General features: G+C 42.2%; 2 protein-coding genes across 4 annotated transcripts in view; one reads left to right on the forward strand and one right to left on the reverse strand.

The window, feature by feature from the left end:
• The window catches only part of FYB2 (FYN binding protein 2), a 38,199-nt gene extending 32,537 nt beyond the window's left edge, over positions 1 to 5,662 (forward strand). For 2 of the 3 annotated variants that reach the window (XM_082228732.1, XM_082228734.1), the window contains exons 16-19: positions 1,988 to 2,084; positions 3,503 to 3,662; positions 4,625 to 4,658; positions 4,978 to 5,662. In XM_082228732.1, coding sequence (XP_082084858.1) covers positions 1,988 to 2,084; positions 3,503 to 3,662; positions 4,625 to 4,658; positions 4,978 to 4,987 — 301 coding nt within the window. In that variant the 3' untranslated portion in view covers positions 4,988 to 5,662. The remainder of the gene's footprint in view (positions 1 to 1,987; positions 2,085 to 3,502; positions 3,663 to 4,624; positions 4,659 to 4,977) is intronic. The other variant, XM_082228733.1, reaches the window with a different exon arrangement.
• PRKAA2 (protein kinase AMP-activated catalytic subunit alpha 2) overlaps positions 1 to 13,328 on the reverse strand; it is a 67,634-nt gene that overhangs the window by 27,452 nt on the left and 26,854 nt on the right. The window lies entirely within an intron of this gene.

The following is a 13,328-nucleotide window of genomic DNA, read 5'->3' on the forward strand; positions in this document are numbered from 1 at the left end:
TTTCGTGTGGATCCAGGATCACACACACCCCTGCCCAGTTTGTGAATTGTGGCAATGGCTCTAGGTTAACAGATGTGATGACAAGCTTGAGTCTTGAATCAATGGTGGTGTGTGTGTGTGTGTGTGTGTGCGCGCGCGGGCTGCTGGCACCTGTGGTCACATCCTGCCTAGGAGGCCTCCCCATGTGGAGCTCTGCAGCCCGCCCCCCCACAACCTCCCACACCACACGTAAGCTTGAAAAAGCCTCCTATTGAATGCAATAGGAGACTTTTCTCAAGCCTAAATACAGAGCCAGGGGGCATTTGAGGGGAAGACTTGCAGCTTGGGAAGGAAGGGTTAACCCTCCTGTCATCATACACAGTGACACCTCCCCCCAAACAAAACCACCCCCTGCCTCAATTAGATTGCAAATAAGCTTCAAGTTTAATTGCAGTTGGATGAGGTGGGGAGGTTATAGAAAGTGTGTGGATGTGTGTGTGAATGTTAGTGAGAATGAATGGGTGTGTGCACTGCATGTCTATATGAATGTATGTATGTGTGCAGTGTGAGAATGTGTGTCGGAGATAGAGATGGTGCAAATGAGCATGATAAAAAAGAATTAGTTTTTCAGCAGCATGAGAATAATTGACTACTAAATGTATAACTGTCTCTTCGTGGGGTAGAAAGCCATGGAGATGAAATTCATGCGGCATTCGAAGGAAATTTTAATTTTTGACATCTGTTCTATGTTTACATTTTTTATATATATATAAAAATCCATTTCAGCTCTATAGCTGAATAAAACTGCTTGGTTCTCCACTTGCAACCTATTGAACTGCAAGTCTGTGTACTGCTGTAACTACATGATTCCTATTGGAAAATGTTTTTGTGATTCAGTGGTGCATGAAATGAGGCCTGTTTGTGTGGGGTATTGTGGTTGATGTCGCTGATACTCATTGTCTCTCTTTGGAGCATCAGCATTTTTTGCAGCATGTGTGCCATTAGGAAACCTGGTGTTTCCCCTTTTCTCTGGAGAGAAAAATGAGATTCATAAAATGGGAAGTTAAATTTCCTCAAGTCAAAAGAGAAGGGTTGGTGGAGAAATGTTGACGGCCCCAAAATGCCATGAAAAGGTGTATTTGTCATTATTTCCTATTTGCTTCAGGAAGCTATGGGAATCTATCCTAAAATAAAGCCACTCTCTTTGCTCCTCACTAAATATTAGTAATGGAAAGCCTTGAAGCAACTGTAGTTGATCCCCCGCTCCACAAACTATAATTAGTGAAAATAAATCGGGTTCTGAAACCATGCTTTGATCGTACCTTGTTCTCTCACTAATTGTAGTTTAAGCAAACTGGATGTTCCTGTGTTTGGACATCAAGGGAACCATGGTTGGTTTGAAATCATGTTTGATAGAAGAGAGGGAACCCAAGCCCAAGGCTCTCCAAGGCTCACTTCTGTAGCAACAAATCATGGTTTCTCATTGCCTCCAAACTAGGCTGTAATTTTTTATTTCTCTAATATTTGCTAGTGTCCTTCTGTTCTTTTGTCCTTTTGGTATTTAAAAAGTTTACGTGCATACGTAGACACAATTCCTGTATTGTAAAGCTAACATTTAGAGATGCAGGATAGAAGTAATTTAAATTGGATATAAAGTCTATGTTGACTAGAAAATACATTTGGCTTAATAAATTTTCTCCCTTAATAACTTTTACAAATGATATCTTCTAGATTAAATGGCATTCTTACAAGAGACTCCTATGCATGTTATTCTGAAGTCTGTTCAGTGAAATTTGTGACATTTTCCTTTGCATGTCTATGCAGAAGTAAGTTCCACTGAGTTCAGTGAGACTTGCTTCCAGATAAGTATACTCAACACGGATGCTTTCTTCTCACTTGTGAAACGTGCTCTTATATGCCTCCATCTTATTCCAATACCATCACACTTTTGTTCTGAATTGCTTACATTGAGTTGCTGGTTTATCGTATGTATATTCTTTCTTCATAGGCCTTCCTCAAGAAATTTCTTCAAAGTCAAGAAACATGCTTTAGAGAAGAATAGCAAGATGACAAAAGAAGAAAAGCAGTTTAGAGAGAAGTTCATGGTAGGTTTCCTTATTCTGTTTTTACAAAAAAGCTTGGAATATGTTGGCATGGTTACCTGCAATGCAGAGTCAACTCTTGCATGTGTATGGTGCATGAAAGTCTATTGCACAATCTGTCACCTCCTGTCATGTACAGAACTGTGAGCTGCAACGTTCCAGAAAACTGTTCTGTTTAAATTATTTTGTCGTTAGTTGCATAGGTAATTTTTCAGCAGTTTGCCAAGGATTCTGGGCGTTGGTTCAGATAGAAACCTGCGAGCTGCAAAGTATAGAAGTACCTGAAGAATTGTAGGCTGCAGAACGCAGCAGTCATTATGGCACACGTTTGCTAGAAACATACTAAAATCGGGCTCCAATACAAGGAAATGTTTTCTAGATCTGATGTTGAGTTTTCAAATCAGCTGCTTCAGCCCAGTCGGGAGTATTTCCAGCTACTTATAAGATGTCTCTGGTAAGCCAGGACATAAACCTCCTAAGAGATTATCCCAGTTTTGATGCTTGGCACTTTCCAGCAGCTGAACACCCTCAGGTATGAGGGTGTTTGTATGATCTTTATAGTGTTTTAGGTGGTGGTGGTTAGGATTTACGATGCTGGAGACAGCACTTGTTACATGTTTCTAGCTGTCCCCTCCTAATGTTTTCCATAGTTTATTATTTAATAGAGTTGAACTGAAACAGTCTAATTTTTTTAAAAAAATCTAGTGTTCATTTTCATTTTAAATCTGCTTCTGAGACTTTGGGGAAATCAACCTTGCTGCTGCTATATTTTGGGAGCCCTAATACCTGGTAAGCGGCGTTTCCGTGCGCTGCTCTGGTTTTGCTGGCCACATGACCCAGAAAAACTGTCTGCGGACAAACGCCGGCTCCCTCGGCCAGTAAAGCAAGATGAGTGCCGCAACCCCAGAGTCGTTCGCGACTGGTCTTAACCATCAGGAGTCCTTTACCTTTACCTTTAATACCTGGTGGGTTGGATACTAGGATTATTTTTAAACAAACAAAACCAAACAAACTGTAGGCATCATTCATATATTTCATGGTCTATTCAGAAGGCTGCAGATCCTCTCTAATAGTGATTAGAAATGTTCTAACTCATGATATAGCCTGAAATCCAAATAATAATACAACTAGTTCTTCTGCATGCCCAATGAAGGTTTGGCCTTGCATTTCTCAAACATTCATCCATATGCTCAGCCATCCTGATGCTGTGTGGCAGCCTACTTCTGAAACATGAGACTTTGCAAAGCAGCTTGTGATGTAAGTTTGTGTATATCTTTTGTTCAAAGAGCCATTCAGGATGCCCAAGCCCTTTTGGCTACCTATGCTTAATTGAAAGTAACCCCATTATTTTCAATGGGTCTTTTTCCAGTAAGTGTACTTTCGATTGCATCTTTATTTATTTTCTTATTCCCTTCTCTCAGTATGATAAGGAGATTGGGGTAATCAATACCGCAGTTGCACACTGCTCAAATACTTTGACCAAAGGAAAACTTGACTTGAGGATCACGGCAGGCGAACAACTTGAAGTCATTGATATTACGGAAGGGAACCAATTGATATGTCGGAATTCTGAAGGCAAATGTAAGTTTTCCGAGTGGTGTTGAATGGAACAGCCATGTTTTAAGCATAGCGTAAACAAAACAGTTTACAACAAAACAAAACAAAACAGGGACGCGGATGGCGCTGTGGGTAAAAGCCTCAGAGCCTAGGGCTTGCCGATCGAAAGGTCGGCGGTTCGAATCCCCGCGGCGGGGTGCGCTCCCGTTGCTCGGTCCCAGCGCCTGCCAACCTAGCAGTTCGAAAGCACCCCTGGGTGCAAGTAGATAAATAGGGACCGCTTACTGGCGGGAAGGTAAACGGCGTTTCCGTGTGCTGCGCTGGTGCTGGCTCGCCAGATGCAGCTTTGTCACACTTGCCACGTGACCCGGAAGTGTCTCCGGACAGCGCTGGCCCCCGGCCTCTTAAGTGAGATGGGGGCACAACCCTAGAGTCTGTCAAGACTGGCCTGTACGGGCAGGGGTACCTTTACCTTTAAACAAAACAGTATGGGTGGGTGAGAGGAGAGTTGGTAGTCTCAATTATCACAAACTGGGCATTGGGTATTGCAAGGAAGCAATCTGAATGTGTAAGTAGCTCAAATGAAATTCTGGGCTCCCCAGACCCTTCTACAGCTGAGAACCAGACTCCCTTTTCTCCAGAAACCAAAACTCTGCTACCAATGATGGGCTATGGATTGTTTACTTGGATCAGTATTTGACTCTGACAGTTTGAATTAGGAAAACTTATTCTTGGCTTATCTTTGACTATTCACCAGTTTTAAGGCATTTACCGTATTTTTCCGTGTATGACTAGGTCTTTTTCCTTAAAAATGTCAAAGGTTAGGGGGCATCTTATACACAGATACATCTTCTCCCATTTTCTTAAATCTGAGTCCCCCCAAATAAGGGGCATCATAGATTGAAAAATAACGGTATGTTTGGAGGATTTTGCATATGCCTAAAATATTAAGATTTATGAATATAATTTATTTTATTCTTTCCTAGATGGATTTGTGCTACTAGAACACTTGAATTTCAGGTAGGTTTTGTGTATTTTTTATCCCGATGTTAAGCATTTTTGCTTGAGGTTTAGTGTGGCAGGATCTGGTAGTTTTGTATGTTCTTTGAGACAATTAAAGTAAGAGGCTCCTTTATAATTTTATTTTGGGAATGATTCGTGTTCTTACGTAGCTGCATTGTTTTACACTTTCTTGATGCTCCATGATCATATTTTAAAGTTGCTGCGTTCTAAGTCAAACACTAAGGGAGTTGCTTCTTTTGTTTCCCAATGTATTTATCACCGATAAATAAATACCCATGTGCAAAGCTGGGATAAACTTGTGCCTTTTCTTTTGTAGCAGACATTAGTACTGTACATCTGCAGCACAACTGTTTCCTATGAAGTGATGATGTATCGATGGCATCCACCGAAAATAAGCACCAGTAAGAAACTTCTTTGCGTGGGAAGAAATAGAATGGAGTTGTCGATGGCAAACTGAATGCTAAGCTTGAATTCTTCAGTAGCTCACAGTTAACAGCTGCCACTTGCTTGAATGATAGACAAGGAGTTGAGCATGGTTGCTTTCCAATATTGCAAGTTCAAAATTGTTTTTCAAGTTCATGCTGTGCCATTTGTGTGACTTGATAATTTAGATTCTAGCTAACTGCAGGGATCCCAAGACCCCAGCGCACATAGTTAATGAACCTGCATATGTATAGGAGGCTTTCGTCGGATTTTGTTTCCAGCTCCCATCCCCTCCTGAACAAGAGGATTTTCAGTTATGACAGATGGAGAACATGTAAAGTTCCTGTGCGTGTGCAGAAATCACCTTGGTTCCTTGGATCATGGCCCGCATACTTACCATTTTGTGTGTGAAACAGCTGGTCTGTGTGTGTGTTGTCAGTGATGAAAATGTAAGCCTTGGCATTTGTCCTGTATGCTCCTATATTAAATCTGCATCAATCCCTGTACATATTAGATGTGCTGTTGGCATACTTGAAACATTCCTTGTAGATGTAAATAAAATGAAGTATGAATTGACATTTAATAGATTGTTTTTGAAGGCGATGCTGCTTAAAACTTGGCTTCCTGTTTTTATTTAACTTAATCTGTAAGTAGCTTAAATAAAAGAAAGTAGCTTTGAGTTAAGAACAAATGGCCATGGGGGGGGGGGGGACCTAGTTCAAAGATGAGAGGCCTTGACACAAATGCATGTTGGCCTCTTCTTCTGGTTTTGTGGTAAATGGGCTAGTTTCCCTCTAGATTTACAATATCTTCACAGCCAGGCATCCCTTGGTAAACTGTGCAAAGAAGGGTTGAATGGAAGTATGTGCAATGAATATCTGAACTTACTGTAGAAGAGGGTCTCCCTTGAAAAGACCCTTTTCCAGGGTCTCCCTGAATGTTGGGAAAGATGGAGGGCACATGGACAAGGGGACGACAGAGGACAAGATGGTTGGACAGTGTTCTCAAAGCTACCAGCATGAGTTTGACCAAACTGCGTGAGGCAGTAGAAGTCAGGAGTGCCTGGCATGCTCTGGTCCATGGGGTCACGAAGAGTTGGACATGACTAAACGACTAAAGAACAACAACAACATTCTAGAAGACTCACCAAACAAAGTAAAACTAATGCACAGTGCACAGAGGCCTTGAAAACTGCATTGTTTCAAGTTTGCACAATCAAATTAGAGTTTCTGTTTGTTTCAAGATGTTGTTAAGAGATTTTATAACAATTGATTGGCTTTGTTAGAAAACATGATTCATTATGGAAAGCCAATTGTAGAAATGGCACTTGTTACAATGACCAGATAGTACAGCATGTGGGGGGAAGTCTGAATAAAAGCCAAATCCCAGTCTCAAGCAAGAACTTCTTTAGAATTTGATACTCTGGAGTTTTGATTTTCTAACATGTGGACAGAATTAAGTGTGCTGACATGCACGCTTGCTTTCAAAGTGGTTTAAGCCTACAAAACACAGGTTCGTCAGCACAAAATATTGAACTTCCATAATCTCGGGAGAAAACTCAGAAGAAATGTGGATTTGTGTAAATCAACAGTTTCCACATTAGATAAACTTATCGTTAATTACTTTGACTTGGCTTGTCAGTCTCTTTGATATGCAACCACCGGAGCTGGATTGTAGGAATGAAAAATGGATTATTTTGATGGCAAAAATTGAGATATTTCCTTGATAGTCATGTCAGTTAGCTGAATTTCCCTACACCGTGCTACAATCTGGGACTCTTTTTTTTTTTTTTTAGCAGAAAACCTATTTCAGGCCCTGTACCTTTACATGGGTGCCTGAAGTTGTTGTTGGGGAAAATACCATTAAATAGTATGTGTGGGAACAAATTCTAGATTAGCTTTCTGTCCTTATTTCTAGTGGGCAATACGAATGGGCTTTCCTTAATATTGTGCCTGCCTGTGTGCCACCCCGTGATTATTTTTCACTTTTAATGGCAATTCTCTGGAAGCTCGCGTTTTCTGATAACTTGCTAAGCATTTTCTTCCACACGCTGCTCCCTGATAATTCAAGACATACCTCACTTTGCTATAAGCAGACAGAAGGTATCTTAAGTCCTTTGATTTTATCACAAGAACAGCTCAAGCATGTAGCATTTTGTAAGATTCTCATCTCTTTATTAAAGTGCAAATGTCAACCATGGAGTAATAATCACAAACAGTGTGGTACAATAAAAGGGGAGGGGGAAATCAACACCAAAATAGGTCAGTGAAACTGCAGCCACCCAACCTTCATTTTCTGCTTAAGTTACAAAACTAAACGGGCAGGGAGTAGTGCCTTCCCTGCAACACTGTCATATATGCAAAACACTGATCGGTTTTAAGATCATCCAGACTTGCTTTCCTCTCTGAACAGGGGAGCCAGCTCAGATTGGATTTGGACATGGATGTCTGAGAAGCGAGACTGAATTAAAATATGAGCCATAAGATTCTTAGGCTTCTCATAAGATTCTTAGGCTTCTCTCTTGCAGTCCCCAAAAGACCTTTCCCCTGGCTCCTGCTCTCCAAAACTGAATCCTCTCTACTTTTCAGGCAGAAGTGGTAGCATGCAAGGGCCCTTCCTTCTTTGCCTCTTTCTCTCTATTCCTCCTGTACTGATAAGCAGCATCCTGGAAGCTCCAGGGAAACATGAAATATTTTATTTCTCTCAAGGACCAAAAGGAAAGGGGAAGTTAGTTTCAGGAAGGTGGGCTAGCAGGTATGGCATCTGGGAACTCTGAAAACTGGCTGGACTTGGAGCATTCTTTTGAGCCCTCAGACTAGCTCTAAATATAATAATTTGGGACAACAATTGGGAGATCAAAGTTAATCCACAGGTACGCTTGAGAGAGCTTGCCTATCTCCGCTTTTGTCCACTAATGAAGGTTGGGTATCCAGAGTTCATGGCATTCCTCCATTTTTACATAATAGAAGCTGCACGACACAGGCTTCCCTGCTATTACTCAAGTTACAAGTAGTTCAAGGACACAGTTGTCAGGTGGCCTGCAGTTTTGTTGTGCACACCGAAGAAGAAAATGCTGCTAGATTTACAAAATATACATACAAAGGTTTCTTAACACAGAAAAACTGGGTTCACTTCCAAAGTAAGAATAAACACTACTGTATCATTGGTATTCATTTCAGAGCTTTGTGAGGTTAGGATACATTCACCACTTAGGGAGAGAAATGCATTAATGAACACTGAGACACTAAATAAATAAATTACATAAATAAGTTTGATCAGTTAAGGCATTTTCAGCAGGAGATTCAAGGCTTTTTGAGGGGAGAATATACTTTATCTGAACGCAAGGGTAATAGAGAATTAGAAGATTTAATATTGTGACCAGGTTTCTTTGTCTAGTAAATGTGTGTAAAGAAATATTGCTGTTCAATGCATAGAAGACTGCATTTACTAAGGGTTTAAATGCTTAATTTTACAGTAACTTAGAATTTCCACAACCAGAAAAATCAACACATTGCAATTTGCCACATAGCTTATGACGTTCTTGAGTCAAAGTCACTTGCGTGCAAGTATGAGAAATTACATTTGGGATATTAATTCTTCCTGAAAGCAACTGTCACCCCTGAAGAGACAAGACAACTTTTTGAACTGAGTAATGGCTTGCCTTTTCGGGCATGGGAGCTGCTTTGGAGAAACATCAAAGAAAGGCATAAGAACACTGACTGTTACTTTTTGCTTGTATGCTGACATGCTTGTAGTGTAAGCCATAGCCTGGTACCTGATCTAGTGTGCATAGAGGAAGTTCTCCTGCCCACAAATGTTTTCTTGCTCACTTCAATGGAAGGGCAGCCCTACATGTGCAAAGAGCTGTGCCTGTGGGCCTGCTACTTGCTTTGAAGTGAATGGGGCATCCTTCAGAATCTCCTCCTCTACATTGTACGTAGTGGATTGGGACACACTTTAGCTTCCTATAAAAGCATGCCAAATCTTAATAGCAAACATGTTAAACATTGGATGGCATGAACCTGAAGCCCAAATAAGTCACGGATAACCTGGGGCTGGAGTGGAGAAAAGAAAGGAGTGACAAATTATTTTTTAAAAAAAGCTGGATAAAAAAAATGTTAGGGTAGGTGCCACAGTATTCAGCCCCAAGACCTAGGAAGCTGCCTTATACTGAGTCAGAAAATACTGGCTCAAATAACTGTGTATTAACTACACTGAGTGACAGCAGCTCCGCAGGGCTTCAGTCAGTCATCTTTCCAAACCCTATGCTGGGGATTGACATCTGGGCCTTTTGCATATAAAAAGCATGAGCACAAATACTGACCTATATGGCTCTTCCACAATGGCATCCCAGCTGCTACTCTACAGGAGGTTTCCAACAAGAAGTTTTATCCCATGCAAATGCAAACACTGAGGCAACGTGAGAACACAGCAAGCACACTTCAAGTATTTTAAAAAAACTGCACCTAGGGTACTGAAGGCAGCGCACTAAATGAGTGGAAATGAATCGTTTGTGATTTTTAGCAGCTGATATGAGAAGGCACGGTTTTGTATTCTCTAGCTCAGGCTGATCTTCCTCCTGAAAACAATATGCTACCACTGATAATAAACGGCAAATTGCCTAGACTTACTAAGCTACGCCTGTAAATTACGTCATATGACTCAGTGTGTGGTGATGCGAAGAAATTGGTGCGATTCTACCACAGATGCAGCAGGGACCACTGGGGGAAAAAATTCGTGCAAGGTTAGTACCCTTACTGGAAACATAGTTTAAAGACTACAGAATTTATGCTGTATTATATTGTGCTATTTTAAATCCTTAATCATCAAGTGTTCCTTCTAGAAAATAGCTAGTGGTTTCTTATCTGCAATACGCCATTAAACCAGCAGCTGAAAATTGTGCTTTAGTGCTCAGCTTTGCATAAATGCATCTATTCTGCTTGCTCAAATATATATTTGCACGTGTGTGTTGGCTATCTGCATACCGTATTTTTCGCCCTATAGGACGCACCGTCCCATAAGACGCACCTAGTTTTTTTGGGGGGAAATAAAGGGAAAAAATTATTTTCCCCCCAGGCGCGGGGCTGGGGCAGCCCGAGCTTCCCCCGACCGCAGCCCCCAAACAGGCAGCTCTCTGCAAGCCGTGGGAGCCCAGCGGTGGTTCCCACTGCTTGAGGAGAGATCCGCGAAGCCTGGACGCGCTGAGATCAGCGCGCGCAGGCTTCGGGATGCCGGCAACTCTCCCCAAGCAGCGGGAACATTCCCGCTGCTTGAGGAGAGATCCGCGAAGCCTGGACGCGCTGAGGTCAGCGCGCACAGGCTTCGGGATGCCGGCAACTCTCCCCAAGCAGCGGGAACGTTCCCGCTGCTTGGGGAGAGATCCGCGAAGCCTGGACGCGCTGAGGTCAGCGCGCGCAGGCTTCGGGATGCCGGCAACTCTCCCCAAGCAGCGGGAGCGTTCCTGCTGCTTGAGGAGAGGTCCGCGAAGCCTGGAGAGCGAGAGGGGTCGGTGCGCACCTACCGCTCTCGCTCTCCAGGCTTCAGCGAAAGCCTGCATTCGCCCCATAAGACACACCCACATTTCCCCTTCATTTTTGGAGGGGAAAAAGTGCGTCTTATAGGGCGAAAAATACGGTACATTCCCTTGTCTTACTGGAATTAGGCTTGAAAGAAGCCTTCTCTTGTAGTGTGGTGTGTGGATGGTGCCCACAATGATTTGCCCACATGGCAAATGTGTTCACGGACCCCAAAAGGTTAGCACAGCCTTTTTAAGGGCAGAATAGCAATTAGTCTTTAATGTCGGTGATCACTTTGGCAGATGTTTTGAAGCACCTGACACTCAGATGCTTCTAAATTGTAGTTCAAATTCTTGCCACAGTGGAAGTATGACAATGAGGATGTAGCCACACAAGATGTGGCTTTTTATTATTGGCAAGCAATGTCTGTGGTGCCAGATCTCGGCCAATGCTCCCAGATGCGACTGACATTACAAATAATTTATAACCACTCAGAAATACTAATAAAACTATTCTCCGTCTCTAGCCTGTGGCAGTATCAAATTATTTATTTAAAAAGTAGCACTGATTCTTCCCCCCTCCCCCGCTCCCAATATTAGTAGTGTCTTTCTTAAAAAGAGGTAAAGTGCAATAAAAGTGCTAAATTTAAAAGTAGCAATTTAAGAATTTATGTCTGTCATGTAAGTAAGGGTTAAGAGTTGGCCAAGGAAACCTGTTCCTATACACTATGCCTGGGAAATATTTTAACAGCCCAGGAAAAGACAATGACATTCCACTCAATTGGTAGTGGAAATAGTTATATTGCTAACTCTTCCCTAACGCTACCTTTCTTCTCCCAACTATTTCCTTCGGCCAAACTGATGGGCTCCCTATATGGAGTGAGCTTCTGCTTTCAGAGCATTTCAAAATGAAGAATTGGGGGCTAAGTCAAAGAAGCAGAATTGCACAGAATATAGCCTGTATTTCATGTATTAGTCATGTGAAGGGGTTCTGTGAGATTAGCCCCTGATACTGCACAGCTTACCCACACTGGCATCCACACACTGAGCACAGGTGGGGTGCTTGGGGGAGCCTACACATGTAGAGATGTAAGCACAGAGGCTTCCCCACTTACCGTACATGCCTGTGTTCAGTGTCTGGGACAGGAAAGCTGTGCAATGTTGGGTGAGCGGGGCCAGCGGTACAGCCTGCTACTCCTTCAGTCAAGGCGAGTCCTTTCCTATGACTGTGTGAAGTAAGCCATAGTGCCTCCTAGGAAAATGAATATCCTGCAGTAGTTCAGAACCAACGGGACACTGAAAAACAGTTTTGATAAAACGATGCGGTAACAATGATGGAGACGACTTGTTTGGCAAATGTTTTCCCACAGAGGCTTTTGACTAAAGCTGTGCCAACTGTTCTCCCATTATTACTATTTATTTATTTTAAATAACTGTTTATGGCCCCAGTGTAGTTTTTTGGCCCTCTTGTCTTGACTTGGAGCCTATTCTGCTTCCTTTTAGTTTATCGGGCAATTGATATCAAGCCCACTATAAAATTAAACAAAAGCAGCTAATAGTTATTGAGAGAAAAGTGACATAAAAATCCACACACACCCAAAATGTTACTGAAACATCCCACACAAGCTATAGCTTTGTCATCCTAAAAGCAAGGTTTTTACCCTTTAAAAATGGCATGTTGCAAATTTAGTAAACCTGATTCCTTCAGCTATCCTGCAGAAAAGGAACAATAAAACACAAGTTATTCCTGCTTTATGAGTATATCAGTAGAGGTCACAGTCAATTAAGCTTTGGAGGTACATTGAAGCCCTGAGGTCTGGAACAGTATTGTCAAATTTACATTCCAGCTTTCATGAAACAGCACACGGAAGGGATTCTATCCGCTCTTATATTAGAAAGGTAAATTTGGCTGCTGTCCTGTTTTGGGGGGTTGGGGGGAATAGCCAGCGTCTTTGTCACTAGGAAGAACATTCAAAATGAAATGCAAAACTCAAACAAACTCCTTAGACCTCAAGGGCACTGGCCTGTACCACGCAGGGAACCCCACATGAGGCTGCCAAAATATATTTTTGTCAACATAATGACAAGTATGTCCGGTGTAGCCTCCCTCTGTATTATAATTCTTCATTCGGTTGTGAGACAATGACCATGAGCACCTGTGATTTGTGGAGTATGTAATACCTTTCTTTCTTTTTGCCTAATGAAACAGCACATTATATTATATTTACCACTGTGAAGGGCTACTTCAGGGCCAACCGTACGCCATTTGTGAACAAAGTACATCCTGAGATGGCAACCCAATGTTGGGTCAGCATGGCTGATGCACTGCAACATTCAAGACTGATTATCTGCCTGCTGCCCTACTGGAGAATGCCCACTACACGCGGTCAGAAAACATTCAAGACACAAAGCTTGTCCCACTGCAGCTCTATGTTGGACTAGCTTTGGCTCAGTCTTTAGGAAGAAGGAAAGCGGAAGCTGATGTGTTTATAATTTAACAGAAGTCTGAATAGAGGAAAAGGTCACGGAGGGCAAGGTATGGAAACAGTGAGTCGCATGTCTTATTTTTAGCAGATGTGAAGAGCTGGTTGGAAGCAACAAGGTGAATTGAGAAAGAAGGGGGCAAAAGACAACATAACGATGGTTCAAGCACTGAAAGATGTTGACGATCTAACTGTAGAGAGAAAAGGAGCAGACTGGGAAACACTCTTGGCTCCTAGTAAATTTTC

Source organism: Podarcis vaucheri (genome assembly GCF_965113315.1).
Source record: "Podarcis vaucheri genome assembly, chromosome: 6".
NCBI lineage: Eukaryota > Metazoa > Chordata > Lepidosauria > Squamata > Lacertidae > Podarcis > Podarcis vaucheri.